The sequence below is a fragment of the Micropterus dolomieu genome, linkage group LG22 (genome assembly GCF_021292245.1).
Source record: "Micropterus dolomieu isolate WLL.071019.BEF.003 ecotype Adirondacks linkage group LG22, ASM2129224v1, whole genome shotgun sequence".
Classification (NCBI taxonomy): domain Eukaryota; kingdom Metazoa; phylum Chordata; class Actinopteri; order Centrarchiformes; family Centrarchidae; genus Micropterus; species Micropterus dolomieu.
Genome location: NC_060171.1, coordinates 24781434 through 24803767, shown reverse-complemented (window position 1 = coordinate 24803767; position 22334 = coordinate 24781434). Strand labels below are relative to the sequence as shown.

Genomic DNA, 22334 nt, shown 5'->3' with positions numbered 1-22334 from the left:
AACATTACTTAAACTTGACATCTTGGTGACAATTGTTGGTCTTTGCAGCTGAGCTCTGCCCATTGTTAAGTGCACCTTGAGCATGTTGCATTTGGTGTATAAAGGTGTCTTGCAAATGAACGTATTATTGTGTCATCTGACATTTACATGCACAAGGACACACTGAATACTTTTTGTAATAGCTTATTGATTTACTCATAGCACCTTTGTGTCTTGGCCTTGCACTTTTTTATTCCAATATATAATCTTCCAGATGCTATATTTTGAGTCCTCATAAGTAGGAATTCTCAATAACTACATCAATATCAGCTTTCTCTTAAAGTTCACATCTTGGTCATGCTTTTATTGTTGTTTGGTCTTAGGTAAAAGGCAGAAAGACGAAATCTGAAAAAATTACTACGGCCAAAGTTAACAGGAAAAATGATGGAGGAAATGGGAGTTCATAGAAAGAATGGACAGGTATTTTGTATGCGGATGCAAGTATAAGCGATAAAGCTCCTCACACAGGCTGGGAGAATTCAGGGGCCTCATCGTTGATGTTTGCCATCCTCACGCGGACCGTTGCAGTGCCAGAGTGAGGATCATCCCCTCTGTCCATCGCCATCACCACAAATTCGTACAGATGGTTAGGCCTCTCATAGTCCAGCCGACCAGCAGGGAAAATGGTCCCATGGGGTGAAATGCTGAAGTCTGGGCTCAGCGTGTAATAAGTGAGCTCAGCGTTTAACCCCGAGTCACAGTCCGTGGCCAACACTGGCGGGAGGGAAGACATCACACAAGGACCATCAATTTACAATTAATCGAAATGAGCTGATGAGATGGCTTCAGCTGATGAATATGTTGACATCTGTGTAGATCATTATCTCTTTATAGCTTTGCTAAACATGTAATAGATCATAAGCTCTGACAGCTACAATTACCCCAAAATGCACAGTGCCCCTCCGGGATTATCATTTGCAAAAATGAGTATGAAGACAGCAAAAAGAACCCAACGACAAGAAAGATGAGTATTTTCTGTAGAGAGTGTTTGGAAATGATTTCATTCTGAGGTAATTACACAGAAAACTATAGATTTGTTTTCTAAGACTACAGCCACAGATATTGACACCCTTGGTTGCAAAGCTAATTTAGGTTTGTTGTTTGGTGAATTTCACTTAAACTCACTGTTTCATACATAGCCCCTCCAGCTCTTGCATATTGCATATCCTTTTGATGTGTTTATTTCCTCAGTGTCAGGCATCAGCACTAGCAGTCGGCGCATCTCAGTGCTTCATTCGCCTTCCATCTCAATGTCTCGTAATATAGTGGCAAGACTGGCAATTTACTATGCATTCTTTGTATAGCCTGTACAATGTGACGGACTCATTAAATGTTAAAGAATTGAAGTAGTAAATTTCCCTTAAACCTCACTGTCACTAGTGTTTCACAGCTTTAATACAAGACTATTTATTTCTTCTTTACCATCAACCTTTGTGGGTAAAGTTGAAGTGACGGCTTAATTGTAATCTATTCATCTGTGTCTTTACCCCAGTAGAATACAAGCTGATGGGGTAGTGGGGGTTTTATTCCCTTGGTGCCTCAAAACACTGATATTTCATTAGTTAGCTGTGCAGTTCACCAGATTAAGAAATTAACAAATGCTTTTTCTTTTCAGATTTTACCCCCCTTGATCTTAATTGTTGGAACATTCTGGGCTTCTGTAAGGGGGCAGTTTTTTTTAACTATGAAGTCAAACATTTTCATGGTGTATTGGCAACAGTCTATTTGTAGTGTAAAGATCTAACTTTCCCATTGGCAGCTCTGTCAGAAAACTCCCTGTCTCCTACCTTTGATGCCTCCACTGCTGAGTTATTCCTACCGTACTGGTTGTTTTATTTTTTGTTGATGCATTAGTTTGTGTTGGGTGCCATTTTCTCCTACTGCTGGCTCTGCAGTGCCAACAATTTCTACCGCTCCAGGCTGTGTATTCGAATGTTTTCAGATTCAATTTGTTCAATTTTTCTCACCCAGAATCCACTAGAAACAATCGCCCAGCCAGAGATTCCCACGAATCACCTATGGTAGCCCACGGGGGACAGAAGTCCCACAGATGCAGAAACATTTGAATAGAAAAAGGTGAAATCAAAAAGGAATAGTCCTGAATAATGGGGCATCTTATTTATTTAATGTGCTTTTTCTGAACTTAGGGTATTTTTTGCCAAGAGCCCCTGTTAATTTGTGAGTAAAGTATAAGAGACTGTGGAATATTTGCAAATCCTGTTGAGGTATTTTTCTATCTAAGGCTGCAGCTAAATGGATCTCAAAGGTATCTCATGAGTGCAATCCGAGGTGTTGTTTTTTTCAAGCAGCAAACAAGTGCTAGTGAATGTGGTTTCAAGGAACATAGGTTATCACCTATTATCAAACAACCAATTAATCCAATTCAAAGACATATTACAGTGAATTTCTACACTTCACTTTGCACAGTATGTTTCTTCATTGGTGTGTATTTTTTAAATTATTAATTAACTAATTAAAATGTATTATTTTTACGAACATTTCTACTGAAGTTAATATGTGGTAATTGCAATTCATAGGCCTTTAGCCTCATAATTGATAATTATAAGGGAGAGTGATGCAGTAACAGATAAATTGACATGCCATTATTCATACAGTACATAATAAATCAAAACAAATGTACGGTGTCTTTGTAGCAGCTAGTTCAGTTATGATTATGATCGCAGATCAGAAAGATCTATTAGTTCCTGTCAGTATGCAAAAATAGATGCATTATGGGTCTGTATGCTGAAACAATGACCTAAAGTCTCAAATGCAGCTTTGGATTTCTCCCAAAATACATCTCTTGATAGTTCTTTTGTAGAAAAAGTTACTTTTCGAATAGTTTCTCTGCCAGATGGATGTGAAATTTAGGGTCAGAGGAGTCTCACCCTGCAGTAGGGATGTTGCCGTGGTTACAGTCTCAGGGACTCCATCCACACTGTAGATGGATTGGAGGAACTCTGGGACACAATCGTTCTCATCCGTTATCAACACCTGAACCTGATTAGTGCCAGTGTGATGGGATAAGAAGAGACGAGAGGAGATGGGAGAGGAGAGGAGAGAAAACAGACAAAATCAGAGTAGAAGAATACAAAATTAGCCTCTCTTTTATAACCCTCGAATCCAGGAGACAGCCGTACGAAATTCTCTGTACAGAAAGCTGACCCCAAAAAATAATCTAAATTGCATTTTATAGTTTCTCAAGTTGCCAGTTCAACACATCTTTTATCTTCCACTTCATGATTTTCCTGAGTCGAAAATAGAAATGTTCTGAGCATGTGTGTGCCCTCCGCCCTACAAGCTCCCTGTCACCACTGTGTGTAAAGTGTGAAGTGACAGCTGAGTAATAGTCCTGAAATAGCTGGGATAGGTTTTCCTAGTCTCCCATCTCCTACTCACCAACATGCAGCTGAGCAGAAGCGGATTTTGCTTGCTAAATCTGTGGTTCGAAGTGAGTGCCTGACATGATAATTGGGTAACAAAATCTTTGAATAAATAATTTAGATTACACTGAATTCATGAATAGTTTAGCAAGAAATAGTCGTTTGTAAATGAAGTGTTTGGATTTTGAGTTCTCATGCCAAGCGCATCAGTGTGTTCTATATTTTACACAGTTCACCTCTTGATCACACTCTCAACAAAAAGCACTTACTGAAAACAAAAGACAAAAACAAAAGGGTGAAACAAATCGCAGGAAAAAATTCACTTGGGCCCCCAGTCCACTTGTTAACATTTGAAAACCATTCACCCATGCCATTCCTGTAGACAGCCACAAACACTGCTGCTTCTCCTCTGTGGTTATCGCCAAGTAGTGCGATGTCAAAAGGTCAGCGCTGAGATCAGATCATTGCCATTAATGCAGCCTGGTCAGCCGATACCAGCCACATATCATTTAGGTGAAAACTGGTCTGTCTGAGAGCTTTGTGACAGTCCAGTGGGAGAGCACAACACAACAACTGCCAGTGACATAGCAGATTTTTTATTTCAGTTTAATTCAGCAGTAAGAATAAATACCTGTGTGACAGATGCAATAATAAAACATCACAGTGGACCTCAGCTTTGGGCTTAGCTGACCTGAGTGCATGGACTCTTAAACTAACCTCAGTGGCAGTGCTGAGGCTGCCGGGCTCCTCGCTGGCTCGCACCATCAGCAGATAGCGTCGCTGGTCACTCTCATAATCTAGCGTCCTGGTAAGACTGATCTCCCCCGACTCCTGCCGGATGCTGAAAAGGCTACTGGGATTGATCAGCAGGCTGTAGCTGATTGGCTGCTTTTGGAAGGAAATGGCAAACACCACCAGGAAGCTGCAGGACAAAGAGAAAGTGATTAAAAGAAAAGGAAAAACAGACTTTACTATTTGATTTCAGATGCACACATGTTGACTTAAAATCGAAATCCTCTTTTCCTACATCAGCACTGCACTGTATTGAAATCAATTACGGTTTGGCTCATTGACTATGTGCTATAAACAGAGTCTATCAGTACTTGTCAGTCCATTGTAATAATGTGATACTATTATGCAGATATCAATGTTTGTTTTCACGGTTAAGATTGTTTGCATTCTCTAATGGTGTGTGAAGATGATATGTTGTTCATGGTTGAGTGCCCTGGTGTGACCAAATATGGAATAGTCATCAACACAAGTCTTAACAGGTAGAGTTTGGAAATCGACACAGAAGACAAGTGTGTGTCTTTAAGCATGTCTGCATTAGTTATTGTAGGACTTGTTTTTGCAGAGATGTACAGGCATGCGTTTCAGTTTTAATTATTACAAATGTAGGGTATTAACGTTGGTGATGTGCATGTTAAACAGTCCTTGTGTAAGTTAATCACGATGCTTTCATGCATGCATTCACCCTAGTGTTTAAAGAGGTATACTGACGATACAATTTTTAATATTGTTCTTCCTTTGTATTCTTCAGGAGCAGGCAATTACACCTATTGAGGCAACAATAAAGGATCTGACAGAAGACTGTTAGATGATAACCACATGGGAATAGACCACATTTGAATAAAAGCCCCAGCATCACTGTTATAAAAAAATATATATCACAATACTGTAATGTCTACAGAAAAGGCGAAATATCAGCACACAATATTTGATATTACAAAAGGAAAAATATCATGACGTTTTGCCTGTATCACACAGCCCTAATTCATGCCTGCTTATGTATGCGCGAGTGAATCTTGACACACGCCACGTGCAGTACTCACGGCTGTCCTTCAGGCGTGTTCTCTGGTATGGAAATGGCATAGCTGGTATTGGTGAACTGTGGCGCTCTGGCTCCTGCCACCACAGAGAGCATGGCAGGGGCACTGCGGCTACCTAGGCCATCAAGGGCCACCACGCTTAACAAGTACTCTCTGTCCCTCTGAAGCACCAGCCCCGTGGTCACCACCTGGCCTGTCTTCTTGTCCACTGCAAAGCAGCCATCACCGCCTACAGGGAAATACAATGGAATTATTTTCTAGCACTGGATCCAAACCAATCCAATTCTGATGGCTTGAATACTAACTTAGAAATGTTACCCAAATGGCAGTTTGAAAGAGGTGATTCTGTTACGCTTGGTTTACTGAGTTAACACATGCAGAGTTTGTTTTTCTTATAATATGATTCATGTTCAAATTACCATTTGTATTACTAATTAAATCTTTCTGTGCAATTCATTTATTTCTGTTTCAAAACATCTTACTGTAATAGTGTAGTCATATGAATAAACCAACTCACAAACATACTTGGTACATTTTAACTAAATGTTCTTTTTTTGTACCACAAGGCCACATTTTTGCTTTTATTAAAGCCTCTTGATAGTTTTATCAATGTCCACCATGCTCTTATCATTCTAACACGGGCTCTACTATGATATAACACCCAATGGATTAAGTTATTTAAGGCATCTTTATTAAAATTACTCTTAAATTTATTCAGAGCAGATGCTTCTGTCCAAAGCAATGTACAAATTAGGTACGATCCAAGCCACAATAGATCAAGGAAAAGCCTTTGAACACGTTCCACCTGACACAAGTCACAGTAGGACTAGTTGTTCATTTGCAGATTGTGGTGAATGAGAAGGCCCATAAACTTGAATGAGGGAGTTCAGGTAGGTGGGTGCTATTTTAGTGGCACGTCTATAGATGAGCATTTGCATTGTTTTAGAGACAAAACTCATTAACTCATTAACTTAACATGGAAATACCTTGTTGCTAGGGCTGCACGATTTGAAGAAAAAGTCACATTACAATTACTGTGGACAATATTGCGATACGCAATTGTGATTGGCCAGTCCGACTTTGTTTTGAATGATTAGCGTTGCAGTGCGGTGCGGAGGGGTCTTTACTTGCACACTGTGCTCGTGAATCACTTTTCCGGTACGCAAGTATCTATTTTTAGGGCCATATGCTAGTGAAATGGTTGCACTGTAGAGCGCGGTGAGGGCGTGGATAATGAGCAGACTGCAGTGCATACATAGAGGAGAGTGTCTGACACACACACCTTTTTGTTTACACACAGGGAGACATTGCGATTAGATTAACCGTGCAGCCCTACTTTTTGCCCCAACTTATTACTATTGAATGATGATTCTTGTCATTATCAACCCAACAACAATGTATCTTACTTGCTGGTTTGACTGCTGCAAAACAATATTAGCTGTGTGATGGAGACCACCTCATTCTCCCGCTTGTATCCAGACACGGAAGAGGATTAGGGCCACATGTGAAATGTGTTCTGAATTTAAACTCAGAATTTTAATGTAAAAAACAACAGTCTCCAACTGAGACATATAATCTATTTTTATTGATAAGCAGATGACACAATCTTGTATGTATGTATATGGCTCTGTTACTTGCGGCATGTCCATTACATTCTGCCATTAACGTACTTCACAAATCTCTGCATAACCTCAAACTTATATTGAATGCTGAGACGTTAACGCAGCTGCCCGGGTTTGATTTGGTGCCTTTTGCTGCATGTCATCCCCTCTCTCTATCTCCCCACTTTCCTGAATTCATAGCAGCACTACTGTCTTGTCAAAAGTAGTGCTATGAAGCAATGTTTTAATTACTGGATCCCTATTTTGTTTTTGTTTGTGTCACGCGCGTAAATAACAGCCTGCCTTTGGTTTCACACTATTCCACGAAGCCACAGTTGGTGGCAGCAAAGCACCAACCAATGTATCAATGCACCAAAACCAGTGAGGAAGACGACAGCTAGCAAGCAAACATGGAAAATAACAATGTATTTAGATTAAATATTTAAGAAATGGGCTTTGCAAATGTTTTATGAGGAAGGAAATGCATTCAACAAATGTGACCTCAAGGATACATTGTGGTTTGGTGAGAAACACGAAAACTGTTTGTTTACAGGAAAACTCCAGGGCCCCTTTAAATAAAATATCTATATCTATCTATAATATCTATACTTTTCCTACCACTGTTGAAAACAAACAAAAAAGGGGGACAGACTGACCCCGCTCATCAAAAAGCCTGCTACTCTCATCCTCTTGAGGTCTTAAAAGTTAAGCAGAGGATAAGAGGGTCATATAAATACATATGAAATTTTGGGTCTAGATTAATTGGAAACTATTTATTTCACACAAGCTTTTAGAGGTAAACCTCACTGCTTACAAGAGTTCTTTGCATAGTCAGACCATGGGTACCTTGCGGTAATTGTGGTTGAACTCAGCAGACTAATGTGAGTCAGAGGGAAGTCAGCAGTGTTTTGTAAAACCCCATTGGCAAGATTAGCACATCCCCCCCATCTCTGACATGCCAACAGACCTTTATCCCCTAACCCACCAGGGGTCTCCTACTCTGGTAGACGTCCAACAGCACACTGTGTGCGCCTGTTTGTGTGAGTGCATGCTTGTGTGATTCTGTGTGTGTGTGAAACAGAGAGAAGCAGACAGATAGACAAGAGTGCATGATAAGTGCATAAACAAATGTGTGAAGGCCTCTAGCTGTGTGTGTGTGCATGTGTGTGAGTGTACGTGTGTGTATGGGAAAGGGAGGGGGGATACAGAGGCAGATATAGACAGGGTGACAGAGAGACAGAGAAGCTAATGGACACCTAAAGAGTGTATGAGTGCATGAATGAATGTGTGAATGCCTGTGGCTGTCGATCTGAGCGTTTGTGCTGGTGTCTGACTAGTTGTATTTATTTCCAAGGCTTTACAGCCTGTCAACCTATTTTAACAACAACACAACCTATTTTAATACCACTTCTGTCCTATACTTCTTGTGTGTGTGTGTGTGTGTGTGTGTGTGTGTGTGTGTGTGTGTGTGTGTGTGTGTGCGAAAAAGCAACTTACCATCTGACAAAAAGTATTCCACCTCTCCGCTTTTTCCCTCATCCCCATCATGAGCCTGGAGCTGGTAGACAAACGTTCCTGCAGGGGCCTCAGGGGACACTACAGCCAGGTAAGGGTACGGCTTCATATTCCACTCAGGGACGTTGTCATTGACATCGGTGATCTTCAGCTTCACTTTGTTCAGGTACCAGTCTGGGCCTGGGGGATAGTGCAGAGATAGTGATGGAGCCGTGGTTACTGAAAGTGACAGCTGTCATGTAACTGTGTGTGGAGGGGAGACAAGCAGCCAAGGGAATGCGAAGCACCGACAAGCAGCGAGTCAACTGAGGGTACAGGTATGTGAGATATATATCCTCACTGGTAGATGGCAAAACATAATGCTGCAGGATTAGAATACATCTCAGTGATTCCTGTATCTGCAATGTGGAAGTGATCCCAATACAGTTCAGCTCAGAGTTTTGGTCAAAATCAATTCACTATCTTTACCACAGCAATTTGCCTGCTATCTCTCCACTCCCTTTTACTTCGCCATAGCTGCTGGGTTTGGGAGATTGTTGTAAGTGGATGTCAGGAGGGCTGTTTGGGGCCACGGTGGAGGTTGGTGGACATGACGTCATCCATCCATTCTCCATCAGGGCTCCAATCCAGGCATCCAGACACCCAGGTTCCCATGGGAGAGAGACTCAGCCACAGTCCCATCTACCAAGTCCGTGTAAAGCTACTGTGATCTTCCCACAGGGGCCTAGGGATGATGCCTCATGGCTGCAGGCATTTTGTCGCCTGCACACTGCCTCACTGGAGTGAATAAGAAGATTTCAGGAATCCAATTACCATCTCGCTCACCCTGAGCCAGGGCAGACAGCAAAAGTGCACAGCAGCGCCTGAAGAAAAGCGGTGTACAACTGCGTTGCAGTCTCTATGACAGGAGCATAGTGTGCTTTTCGCTGGAACTGATAGTAGGAGATAGTTATCCACATTAAATACAGTGACACAATTTGGAAACAATGTGCACAAAAAACTCCTGACACTGTCACGGGCTCGATCTAGGGCACTTTTTGTGTAGAATCTATTCCTGCAAAGTGGAGCAAGCCACAGAATTGTGAGCTAAGACACTATTTCCGCAAATATTGGCTGTGATCTTGTGTCAACGTGGCGTGAAGGAATGTCAGAAGAGCTGCCAACCAGTTCAGTAGGCTGCGATCCACAGAGGCCATCTACCTCACCCCAGAGAAAAAGAACCCCTGCTGGACAGACACACACACACACACACACACGCACAAATACACACGCTCACACAGATATGGACACAATCACAAAGATTTGACATACAGGCAAGTCGTCCCGTCACACCCAAACACATGCTTGCACATTTGACGTAGCTGACATTAGCATGTCTCTTTCTCTCTTTCTTTCTCCCCCTCACAAACAAACACACGGCAGTGCACCATTATGCACAGAGGTGAGTTACCTAAGGGCTAAAAGTTACTATGGATTTCAAATCCCATTATGTAAAAGCTCTCCTGTTTGTGACCACAGGCTATATATGTACTTTTAATCCAAGACAAAAGCAGGAGTTTGTGATGCATCCTTTCTCTAGCTGAGGGCTGACTCAACAGATGCGCTGTCGCTGTACCAAACAGTTCTACTTTGCTGGTTTCCCAAATATTCTTTAACATAACGTCTCTCCAAGGTTGATTATAGCTGATAATAGAAAACTATACATTGGCAATGAGCGCAACGTGCATACAGTAAAAGGTATAAAGTCTTCAAACTGTGCGAATTGCTACAATAAATCTCTTACAGCACCTCGTGTTCGCTCAAATGAGTTGGAAAGCAGAAAACAGATGCTGAGATCACAATTCCTATTTCTTTTAACTGGCTTACAGTTAAGATGCATTTTGATGGGAAATACAATGTGTTGCACTCCAGACTAGCTCTGGAGTGTTCACAACTGAAACACAATAGCTATAAAGTGTGTGACAGCTCCTAAAAGGATTGTTAGAGGGATAATAACAGAGGGAGGAAGAAGCTAGAGGAGAGAATTAATCTAGCTTTCTGCTCAGGCTTTAAAGTTGCTCTGCGGAGAGAAAAGTTCTGACTCGGATCTGACGATAGTTCGTTTTGGATAAATAGCCACAGTATCATGGGGGCAGAGAAACTAATCAATGTTCAGATGCTATCTCCTAAAATGTCGACTGCGGCAGTTTATGCCGTTTAAGCCAGATCATCCTGCCCTGTAAGACGAAACAATCCTTTCGTGATGAATAATAAGAAGGGAGAAAGCTCCTTTTGCTATGTAGAGGGCTTTAAAAGCCACCTAATCAAAACGAAATCAGAGCTCCAGCACTTAACATTTAGTTGACTATTAAATCTTTGCGGGGAGCAGTGCAAGACATGTTCCTTGCCTCTTGCTTGCTTGCTGTCTTTTCCAACCATGTCTCCGTGGTAATGGTGGTGATGATTTTACAAGGCTCCATCTAATTAGCTTGTTACATAGAGACTAATCAGAGCCAAGGCAGATAATTAGAGCCTATCAGCTCTGGAATGATAATGAAGAATGTACTAGTGTGGTGAGTGTGCGTGTGTGTTTGCGAGGTGAGAGACTGTTGGTGTGCATGCTACATGTTCTGGAGCTGCAAACTTCTGCGATTTCTCTGTGATCTGGTGAGTTAAGTACAGAGCGGCAGTGAGCGATGCCCCATGAGCATCAAACCAACACAACCTGCCTCACCTGACCGAGACAAAAGATCCGATCAAATAACCGGGCAAGGCAGAGGCTCACAGGCTCCACTGGATTTTATCAAATATGCTTTCGGCTCGCTCAGTGTGATGAAAAGCCGGTCTATAGTATAATATATATATAATATGATATAGTACAATCCCATATGGATAAGAGCATCTGCTGGATGACTAACGTAATAAAAAAATGGATGATGGGTGCACTGTATGGTTGGCCAAGGCTCAGTGAGTACAATGAGTGTGGTGGGTTTGCATGTGTGTGTGTGCGCGTGCATGAGTCGTGCATGAGTGTGTGTTCTATATCACTGCAAGCCATTCTGTTGATGTTTCCTGCTGTTAATCCTCTCCTTGGGTAGTTGCTATATAAAGCTGCTAAGTGGCTTGCTGGTATGGAGGGGGAAAAAGTTGTCTCAAGTGCTTCTGTGCACATGTACACTGCCCACAGTACAAGGACACTGAGTGTGTGTGGGAAGGGGATGAGAGGAAACAGAGTGAAGGAGTGAGGCACAGATACAGAAACACAAATATCTACAGAGGGAGTGGAAGAGACAGAGAGGGGGAAGGAGGCAGGCAGCGTGGAGGAAGGAGTATTGTGTGATGCTTAGCACAGAAAGTAAAATAACATTAGAGAGACAAGAGCACAAGGGAAGCACAACAAACAGCGCAGCACAACAATAGATACTAGGAGCATCCATGTTTGGAAAGAAAACATACAGTAGTAGAGCACAGACCACAAGAAGAGAAAAGTAGGATATAACATACAGTATTAATTTATATCAGATGGTCTTCTTATGGTTCCCCTGTTCCTCCTACATCCAGTGAGGGAGGAAATTAAGCTACAAATATTTCTGTGTGGAATTAAATAAATTGCGTCTGCAAGCATAAATATCAATGGCCCGTGCGAGACATGGAATTTCAGTGGTGCTTTTTTAGCAGCGAGTGAATGGAAAGTGAAAATCAGCTCAATGTAATAAGGTACATTAACCAAATGTTTGCAGTGTTAAGGAGGCTCTATTCTAAGCTGCCCCCCTCGCCGTCTCTGTGCTCAAAGCAGAGTGTGAAGCCGTCAGCAGGAGATCAACAACCTAAAAGCACTGGAGACAGAAATCTATTAACTCAGGGATCCCAGCACTACACACCCCGGACTCTGCGGCTCAGAATGGCTGACACACTAACCATGTAAACACGCATGCAGGGATTTTCACCTCTGGACAATTATGTCTTCGAGTTCTGCACATTCAAATCTACATTTCTGCAGAAAATGTGTGTCTTTTAGCAGCTACATCTGCAAACAGTTTGCCAGGGTTGTGACACAACTTTCAGGTGATTGAAATAAAAAAAACAAGTCACATATGCAACATGACATAGTATCTGTGTCATCAGCATCAGTTTACTAAGGGGACGTTTAGAGATTTATCTTGACTGGCATGCAAACGTACATGTTTGACAGCGTCGTATCTTTAAAAGGAACAATAACTTTCAGAATCAATGGCGAAACACATGTGCAGTTGCAAAGTGGATGTTAAGGCTCCTGACGTGTGTGGAAGGCAAATTTGTGCCTTTGTATTTTGCGCGAGAGTAACCCATTCACTTCAGCACAACTGGAGCCAACAGCAAGTGGCCTTCAGGGTGACAAGAGCTCAATCTGATATATCTTTTAAATGAACACATCACAATAAGTAAATAGTAATTTGCAGCACTATTCTGTACAGGTCTGATTCCACAAGGGGGCAGATCCAATTTTTTTTCTTTCCTCCATTTAAATCCAGCTATTCTACACAAAAAAAGTCTCTCTACTTCTGCAGCAGTGAGATATAAAAAAGATGTAGATAACTGCATGTCTAGATAAATGTGTACCTCACCAATCCAATATTAAAAACTACAAATGGCTATGGGGAGTTGTAACAAAAAACATCCTACAGCAGTAATTACTGTTGTAGGATGTCTTTTCCCTGAACTCTATTATTTACTTTAAACATTATTAGTATTAATTGTTTTTTCAGTGAAGATGTTCAGTGTCACCGATGTACGCTGGGGTCGCCTGTAACCTGCATGACCCTGAACAGGATAAGTCATTCATTTGGAAAATGAATGGCTGGATGGCTCTCTCCCATCAGACACAGCTATAGTCTTTTTTCTGGTAAGCTTGTTTTTTCTTGTAGTCCAGCCAAAAGAATTACAAAACTCATTCAATCCCTTTTGTTCTATTGCCTTGAGCAGAGAAAGATATGCCCTGTTCACTTCTATTTGCGCACATAAAAGAGGAGGATTTAGAGAGGAGCAAGTGTTGAATGCAGATACAGTAGTACTGTATAGCCTGTAGGGAAAGTAAATATAACTGAATATGTTAAAATCTGGCCTATGACTTATTTGTATGGCATATGTTCTTGTCTTTATATGTTAAAATAACTTTACAATATTTAAAAAGGTGAAATGTTCAAAATTACTTTCAAATATTTTCATTTCTGCAACTCGCTTTCATATCCACAAGACGTTTTCCATCAAATGTTTTTACACACAATAATACAAGAGGTGGGGGGATCGATGCTTAGATTGCGATGTGGACGATTCTGAATCAATTCACAAATGTCAAAAATCGATTTTTTAAAATTATAATTGATAACGTAATGTTGACGGAACAAAAAAGGCAGAACTTAAAAATGCGGAATTGCAGCACGGGACCGTCTGTGGTGTGCACATAACAGAGACGCGTTCTCCTTGTTTGTCACACCGCAGCTGCTCAATGAATGACTGACTCCACAAAATTTCACATGATCATTAATATCAATGCGCAACTAATGATTTTCACTCACACACTGTGCAAGAATGGTAAGGCTAACCATACACGGATTCGACATCCACATTCCGAGTGCACAAATGAACGAAATTCCGTGTCTCACGGTCCTTGATGCTCAAAACAAGATCACAATGTAATGTAACTACAGAAAAAGAGACGCTCTATTAAGGCGAAGTGAACATGGTGTGGTTGGAGCATTGTAAAGTGCATAGTGCAACTCATATCTGAATCTATACAAAAAATAGCAGCAACAGAGGTCAGTAATAAGGCTGTAATAATAATAATATTGCCATGTAATATTAGCTACATTTACAGGAAGTAATGTTAAATAGCTGCATGTCATTACTACCTACTTAGTTGGACCATCACAAATACTTTGCTTTAAAAGTACCAAGTAGTCACACAGTGAGAAAAATAAATCTTTATCCTAATTGTTTTACAATCGCATTGTAGCCCTCATAATCGTAATAGAATCATGAGTTGCTTAGAGATTCCGATCACTAGAGGTGACACATCGTGATGCATCGTGATATCAAATTGAATCATGAAACCAATAATTCACACCCATGAAATAACGGGATTTGTAGGGCTGAACAATAAATCAAAATTTCATCCAAATTGTAGAAGCTTCAATTTTTGATGAAGGTCAAAAATGTCACAAAACAACATTATGATGAAGTACTGTAGTGCTGCAGATCTTGTTCTCCAGATGTAAGAAAACATGTTTGTTTGGTACAGACCCCAACAAATATAACATCATCATAATTTAATAGTTTTACGTGACGATCCGTCAAAAATTGATGATTCGCCATTAAACAGGAAGTTGTTATAACTTCAGTATACATGCTCACATCTGCACCAAATTTGATATGTATATAATGAGTTGCGCCCTGAACACATCCATATGCCAATTTTCACTCAAAGTCTTAGCGCCACCTGCTGGCAACAGAAAATGACATGTTTTACGCTGTAATGAACTACTCCTAGCAGGTTGGACATATCAACTTCAAAACTGTCCCAGGACACACTTAACACATTGATAATGCCATGTTGTGCAATAGTTTTTTTAGTTAAAACCGTAGTACAAAAATGATTAATTCCCACAAATTGTGAATCATATCGCAAATTGTAATATCTGTCAAAATCATCGCAAAATGATATTTTTTCCCCATACCGTGCAGCCCTACACATTTTCGCTTGTTCTCTCTTTGGGATCCTCCGTGCAACTCCAGTAAGACTGCTGGCACTGCCCAAACACAAACACACACACACACACACACACACACACACACACACACACACACACACACACACACACACACACACACACACACACAAACAAAAACTCAGGCATCCCCAAGGTATGGGTCTCCCTTTCTTCCCAAGTTTTTTGTATGTCTCTAGTGTCAACTATTGACTAAATGCAAAGTGCCAAATAAAAATCTTTAAAAAGGATTAGTCCAGGGATGTCACGATACCAGAATTTCGATACCAATAGCAGTGAAATTCCACAATTCTCGATACCCAATTCTATACAACAGTAAAAATTAAAATCAAACAATAGATCGAAATTAAAACATTGCAGTGTGCATAATTAATTAATTAAATAATTTTCTTAAAATTTTTTTTACAAACTCACAGGTGTGAAATGTTTAAGGGTGGTCACTATCTATATTGGCAGTGGTATGAGATTTTGATGTTGAAAAAAAAAAAGTAATTGACGATTGAAGTGGATCGTATTACTGTACTTTTAAGACGGCCTCTAACTCCGCCTATAGTGTCAGGTGCTTTCCAACATATCCCATAACTGGGAGAAATTGAGGCTTTGAGACTGAGCTATTGAAGGTAACAGTCGCAAAAACCAACAAATGTTAAATGTTAAACTAACTTCAGCCTGGTTTCCAACATATACAACGGTGCAGCTGTCGCAGCAACTGCACTTGTCACCATCTTCCACGTGTTGGATGAAAAAAATGACATGGCATCGACTTGGTACACAAGTATCAGTTCTCATGACATCCCTAGAATAGTCTATATAAAACAGTAAAATAGTCTGTGCAGACTTGAAAGGTGGATTTAAAAAGTTGGAGCATGATCTAAATGTTTAGCCATCAAGCATATTATGGAGAAAGCATGATTTTTATATATTTTACTTTGTACTGTTGTTGATGAATATTAAGATAAACTTGTCCTCTCAATAACTTGTGATGCCCTCTAGGTTCATTTTTCTGAAGCTTGGAGCACCGTCCTATATCTCGGAGAAGGGCTGCTCAGTCAATAGACCCTTTTTAAGGCAGACATTTTGACATTAACAATGGCTCCATTCCAAGTGGGCCTGTCAGTGAGTGAGCATGCACAACACGAGAGCCCTGTCTGTCGTGAAAAGGGTCTTTTGTGTTAAAATTGTGATTCTTGTCTGAAAGAGATTGAATAATAGATTGCATTTGCATTTAACACACATGCGTGATGACAAGTGTCACTTCTGTCATTGCCGAAACAACGTGCTGACTGGACATCATTTGAACGTGATCGGACAGAAGAGAGGAGATGCAAAAATACATCCATGACAGGACAGATCGTTAGTCACTTTCAAAATGACTCATCAAACCCCTGCTAGCCATAAAGATGAGGATACAAATGTGCCAGACTGATGTGATCAAACTGTCATGTGTGTCCTGGAAAACAGGCCTTCTTCTGTTCCATTCTGTGGCAGTGGTTTGAGATTTCAATGTTGAAAAAAATGCAAACAGGCTAAACAGGCTCAAGCTCCAAACCTCCTGCCACGAGAGGTGCAAATGAATAATGAAGTTTGCACAGCTGACTGTACTTGACTTGAAACGTTTTGAGGAATTGTATATTGCATATTGCAATACTGGATTGCAATATTGGATTAAGGTGACTTCTTTTTGCCAGCAATCTTTCTGGACAGCCTGTGTGTCTCATGTCGTTTTTAAAACGAATGCTTGATGTAAAGTCTATATACTTTACTGCTGAGTAGATATTTTACTTTTTTTCAGTGTAGAACTCCTCCTTAATACAGATTAATGGTGCCCTAGGGTATGTCTGATCAGTTATCGGGTAGGGTTTTTTCTGGAAGTAATAACTGAGTTCTAGTAATTGATTAGGAACCCTCTTAACTACTTTCAGATGATTTAAGGGTATTTTGTGCTGCGAGGCAGGAGAAAGCTCATATTTTGCAAAGATTTTGCTTAAAGTTTTATAAAATCTGTTTAGTTTTCTGATGTACAATCTTCACAGAGAGGGAGATTACTTTCAAGTCAATAGCTGTGAATGGAGCCTGTTCCGTTTTCCCATCCCACCAAAATGTTTGGCTTGCTCTTAAAAGGAATGTGAGTCATGCTGTCATGGATCTTTTTAGTCATGTTGTTATATTTGTCATGCGGAAAAGTCCAACACACATGAGAGGATCCACGGTTTGTTGTTACGGTGGATTATTTGTTGACAGAATTCAAATTGCGTTCTTGGTGACAAAATGTTGGAAAATACTGCTGAAAGCTTTATAACCTGACCTGGGACACATACTGCATTCTTACTCCGTCATAGAAGAAACTATTTCTGTCCCGCCCTCCTCATGTCCTTCATAGACAAAAGACACTTTATTGACTACATAATCAATATGAAGCTGAAAAAAAAGCCTGATTGTGTCTGAAAGCCTAAAGAGAGAATAGCAGTTTTCCACGTATGCATTGAAATGCCTCTATGAAAAACACACTTCAGATTAGCTACCGAAGAAAGGCCTGTTGATGAAACCATATAAGCAACCTTTGCTTTTACACAAGTGATCACACTGACTGTGAAACACACAACTCAAGGTACAAACACTAAGCTTAATTTATGCTTGGTCACTTAAGTCGTTTGACATTTGTCTTTTGACAAAGGCAAAGGCAAGGTCTTTCTTGCACCTCGTCACACATTTACCTTGGCTACAGTATTTTGCAATAAAGAGAGATGATTAATCACACAGTTAACAGCCTCCTCCATACCGCAGGCTCAAAACGGTAATTTTTACTTATGGATGAGCAAAGAAATTGGCTGAAATAAAATGTTCAAAATAAAATCTAATTCTTTATTTGACTGAGTCATATTACTGGGGATATTAACAGAGCTCAACACTGCCCTGCAACATTACAAAATCCTGCATATATGTGCCAGAAGCTCTTTTACCGTCCTGCTATGCCACTTTCTGTTAAAAAAAAAGATATTGTTTGAGTCAGTGGAGAAATGTCAAGAGTGTTAATCGAGCATATTATTGAGCTTTACATCTAAAACTAATCAGAATATGTGGATGAAAATAGATGGAGGGACAAAGCTTTGCCCTTCCAGCAATGGCAATAGATCAGAAATGTCTTTTCTAACTTGACTTGATAAATACACATCAGTATAAAATTCTATGCTGCCTATACTTTCAAGAACATCAGCTTTCTTTCTTTCTATCTTTCCTTCTTTCCTTTCTTTCTTTTTCCTGCAAAGTAAACTCAATTTTGGAGGCCTAAAAAAGGGTTTCGTGCATGGGCGTGGCAAATGGCTCGCTAGCGCCCCCTGCAGAGCAGCCCCCGGGCAAAGTTTCACGTACATGTACGACATTTCTGTGGTACGTGTGTCATGTCCAGACATACAAAAAAGCCAGACATACAAAAAAGCCTCTTCCTGCCCAACAGGAAGTCAGCCATTTTGGATTTAATGGTCATTTTGACGATTTACACACTCCGTACTTTAACAAACTCCTCCCAGGGAATTAGTCCGATCAACTTCAAATTTTCGCTGTGCAGTCTAAACCCATTGACGATTAAAAGTTATGCAACGGTTATTACCAGTCGATCACTTTGCCCGTGATGATCCGTCAAAAATCGATGATTCGCCATTAAACAGGAAGTTGTTATAACTTCAGTATACATGCTCACATCTGCACCAAATTTGATATGTATATAATGAGTTGCGCCCTGAACACATCCATATGCCAATTTTCACTCAAAGTCTTAGCGCCACCTGCTGGCAACAGAAAATGACATGTTTTACGCTGTAATGAACTACTCCTAGCAGGTTGGACATATCAACTTCAAAACTGTCCCAGGACACACTTAACACATTGATAATGCCATGTTGTAAAACTTGTGAATTTGCAATTAACGGCATGGTGGTGGCGTGGCGGCAAAGTTAAACTCTTAATCAAACTCTAAGTTGTTGTAACTTGACTGTACATGATCAGATCTGCACCAAATTTTACACATCTAATAAGAGTCCCGCCCCGAACACGTCTACATGCCAACATTCCCCCATGGAACAGGAAGTGACCTTCAAAGAAGCAGCGCCAGCAGCACGTGTCACCTACATATACGAAATTTCTGTGACACATGTACAAAAGCCAAATGTACAAAAAAGCCTCTTGGAGCGATGCCCTAAAACCAACAGGAAGTCAGTCATTTAGAATTTTATGGTAATTTTTGGATGATTTACACACTCCGTACTTTAACAAACTCCTCCTAGATATAAGTATATCTCTATATAAGTATATATAGAGAATAATATCCCACTGATGATAAAATGTTATGCAAACTGTTTTTGTGAAACGGCATGGCCGAGGCGTCCAGAATCGATGATTCGCCATGAAAGAGGAAGTTGTTGTAACTTCAGTGTGCATACTCACATCTGCACCACACTTTATGTGCTTCATAACAGTCACACCCCGAACACATCTACATGCCAATATTTAGTTACAGTCATAGTGCCAAGTGCTATGTAGTGCCACAAAGTGGGCACAGGAAGTGATGATTAACACCTTTGTACAGCGTCCGAAGCGCATGGCAAATTCACAGCCACACCAGCAGAGCCCCAGAATCTGCAACACAGCCACCTCACACCTCGACTCGCTATACGTGCGAGGGCCTGCCCAACGCTGCTTGCAGCTTTAATTGTAAATTGTAGCTTTTGGGGAAATATGTAATATATATAAAAGTTCCGAGTCGTAGATACACTAATATCATTGCTTGCTTTCATTATTGCTTGATGAAAGAAGTACTCACACATTTTACTGTATAAAAGAAGCAATGTCTCAATGTAAAAATACCCCATTACAAAAAAAAATGTCCTCACAGGAAGAATGGCCCTGTCGAACAACATAATTGGATTATCATTACTAATGCATGTGTGGGCAGAATTTAATGTTGTAGCGGGTCGAGGTGAAGCTAATATTAAAGGCCCAGCACTACAATGCAGGTTTTTGCATCATCACTGACAAGCGTAGTATCACATAACAGTGATATTTGCTTCTATTAAATGTAGCTCAGTGCATTGTGGTATTGTTGTACTGTTGTAGTGTAAATACAATAGCCACTACGTTTTGGTTTCATTGTTGGACTCCGAGAGCACTACATAGAGCAGTGGTTCTCAAAGCTTTTCACATCAAATTAGACCACAGACCCCCATTTGATGGAGTTTTTACTTTTTTATGTTTTATCACAGAAAGTTTATGAAACCAATGACAAAAATAATCCACCTCATGGACTTCCCAATGTAACCACCTCAAAGACCCCTGGGGGTCCCCGGACCTCACTTTGAAAAACACTGATATACAGCATAAATTTCACACTGATTCAGACATTTAAATAAAATGGCGAAGGATGGATATAGAGCACTATATAGTGAAAAGTGATTTGAGGCACACCTGAAAGGGCTAGCAACCACTGGCTTCATCTAAAACAACGCAAACAAGTAAAATGCAAAGTATCTCAGTAAATTACTTACTTTTTGCCAGGCTACAATGCAGTCATCCAATTTATTTCAGGCATCCAGGTCTCCCAAATTAACACTGAATAAAAGTCTCCCTGCTGAATCATCAGTACAAACAGTACAAACATGCGAACTGAAGTCAAATGTGTCTCTTGGGGCACAAGTTTAAAAAAGGAGCACTGTCATACACCATCATAATGTAGCCACAGAGTTTAGTCCACAAAACAAGGAAATCCTAAAAGTAAAGAGTTAACTTGTCAATATTTCCAAGAACCACCTGAGTTTTGTTTGGTGGACAGTGGGATAGGTAGGACAGCTATAAGCTAACAGTTCCTTAAACCACAGTAAGTCATATTTTAGTTCTACTTCTACTACTACTAAATAAACTAGGCACAGCTTTACAGTTTTTCAATTAATTGTTTGACTTTTGACAGAGCTACTCTAACTGTTTCCCTATACCTAGTCTAGGCTAGGTAGACTAATGTTTTTCACAGCCTTTGCGCTAAGGTTACGTTGTGCTAAACACATCCCTGACCTTCAGCATATCTGTACTAGATGCACAGATATTATATTGATATCAGTATTCTTATCATCCTCTGCCTCTAGGCAACAATGCATACAAAATGTTCCCCAAGTGTTGCAGTATTCATTGAATTGTTTGGACAATATAACTGTGGCCAAACTATCAGCAATACCAATAGTAAAGCCTACACTTTCCCATCAAGACCCACAAAGCAGAGGGGTACCACCAACACACATAAAAACAGGCTTAATAGTCCACTCACCATTTCAGCAAATGCTAAATACACCATCAAAGCCAACGGGGCCCAGTGCTCTATAAAAAAATCAATATTAGTCCTACAGCATAATGAGGGCAGTAACAGGTTGAGTATTGAATTGAAGATAATTAGGTTTTCAGATGTGTCTTAAAAGAAGATACACTAGTACTGTTTACATTTTGTTAGGCAAGTGGCGTCAAAGTTTTGAGGCCCTGATCGTAAATACCTGATTGCCTTGTGTCTCTCATCTAAACTTTGAAAGCCTAAACAAAGCAGCTTTTTTAGCTGTACATACTCTGTGAGATTACTATAGATTGGGAGTTAAAAGCTTCCTAACAGAGGCTGTAGACAGCCCATTTGTTGTGTAGGAATAAGATCTTAAGGCTAGAAATTGATTGGAATGCTACATAATAAGATGGAATGGGCTACAGCTCTATTCTCAGTTCTCTAAAAGCCATACGGCGCTGTGTTCTCTGGGCTTTTTGATGGACAGGTGAACATAAATACACAAATGGAGCTTTCTGGTGGATATTTTTAAATGAAATGAAATTGAGTACGAGTGATCGACGGTGTGTGGAATTCCTTGCTTCTCAAATTAAACTGGTGGAGAAACAGGCAGACAGGTATTAGGTCACATTTACATAAGCACTACATTAGCAGTCAAGTATGGCATTTTCACAACTATCTGTGATATCATACATAATTAAATCTGACTATGAAGTATGCTTTCTGTTCTCAAATTTGTGATGGAACAATGCTGCGGCTATCCAAACAGACACTTAGTGGAGAAATAATATGTACTCAAGCATACACATAGCACAGTGCACTCATACCCCTTCCACCCACAAACCCACTGCAATGACATGGATGTGCAGCAGTACACATGCACTTCACAGCAGAGACCAGTCTTTTGGAAAAGGTGG

The 22334-nt window shown here is 40.4% G+C and overlaps 1 protein-coding gene across 1 annotated transcript in view; it reads right to left on the bottom strand.

Moving 5' to 3' along the window:
* The window catches only part of si:ch211-186j3.6 (neural-cadherin), a 71624-nt gene extending 49861 nt beyond the window's left edge, over window positions 1-21763 (bottom strand). Inside the window, exons 1-6 of the mRNA XM_046038681.1 lie at window positions 21638-21763; window positions 8350-8547; window positions 5255-5480; window positions 4140-4344; window positions 2928-3039; window positions 504-753 (exon numbers count right to left, since the gene is read on the bottom strand). Of these exons, the coding sequence (XP_045894637.1) occupies window positions 504-753; window positions 2928-3039; window positions 4140-4344; window positions 5255-5480; window positions 8350-8547; window positions 21638-21659 (1013 nt within the window). The 5' untranslated portion in view covers window positions 21660-21763. The remainder of the gene's footprint in view (window positions 1-503; window positions 754-2927; window positions 3040-4139; window positions 4345-5254; window positions 5481-8349; window positions 8548-21637) is intronic.
* Between the last annotated feature and the right edge of the window lie 571 nt (window positions 21764-22334).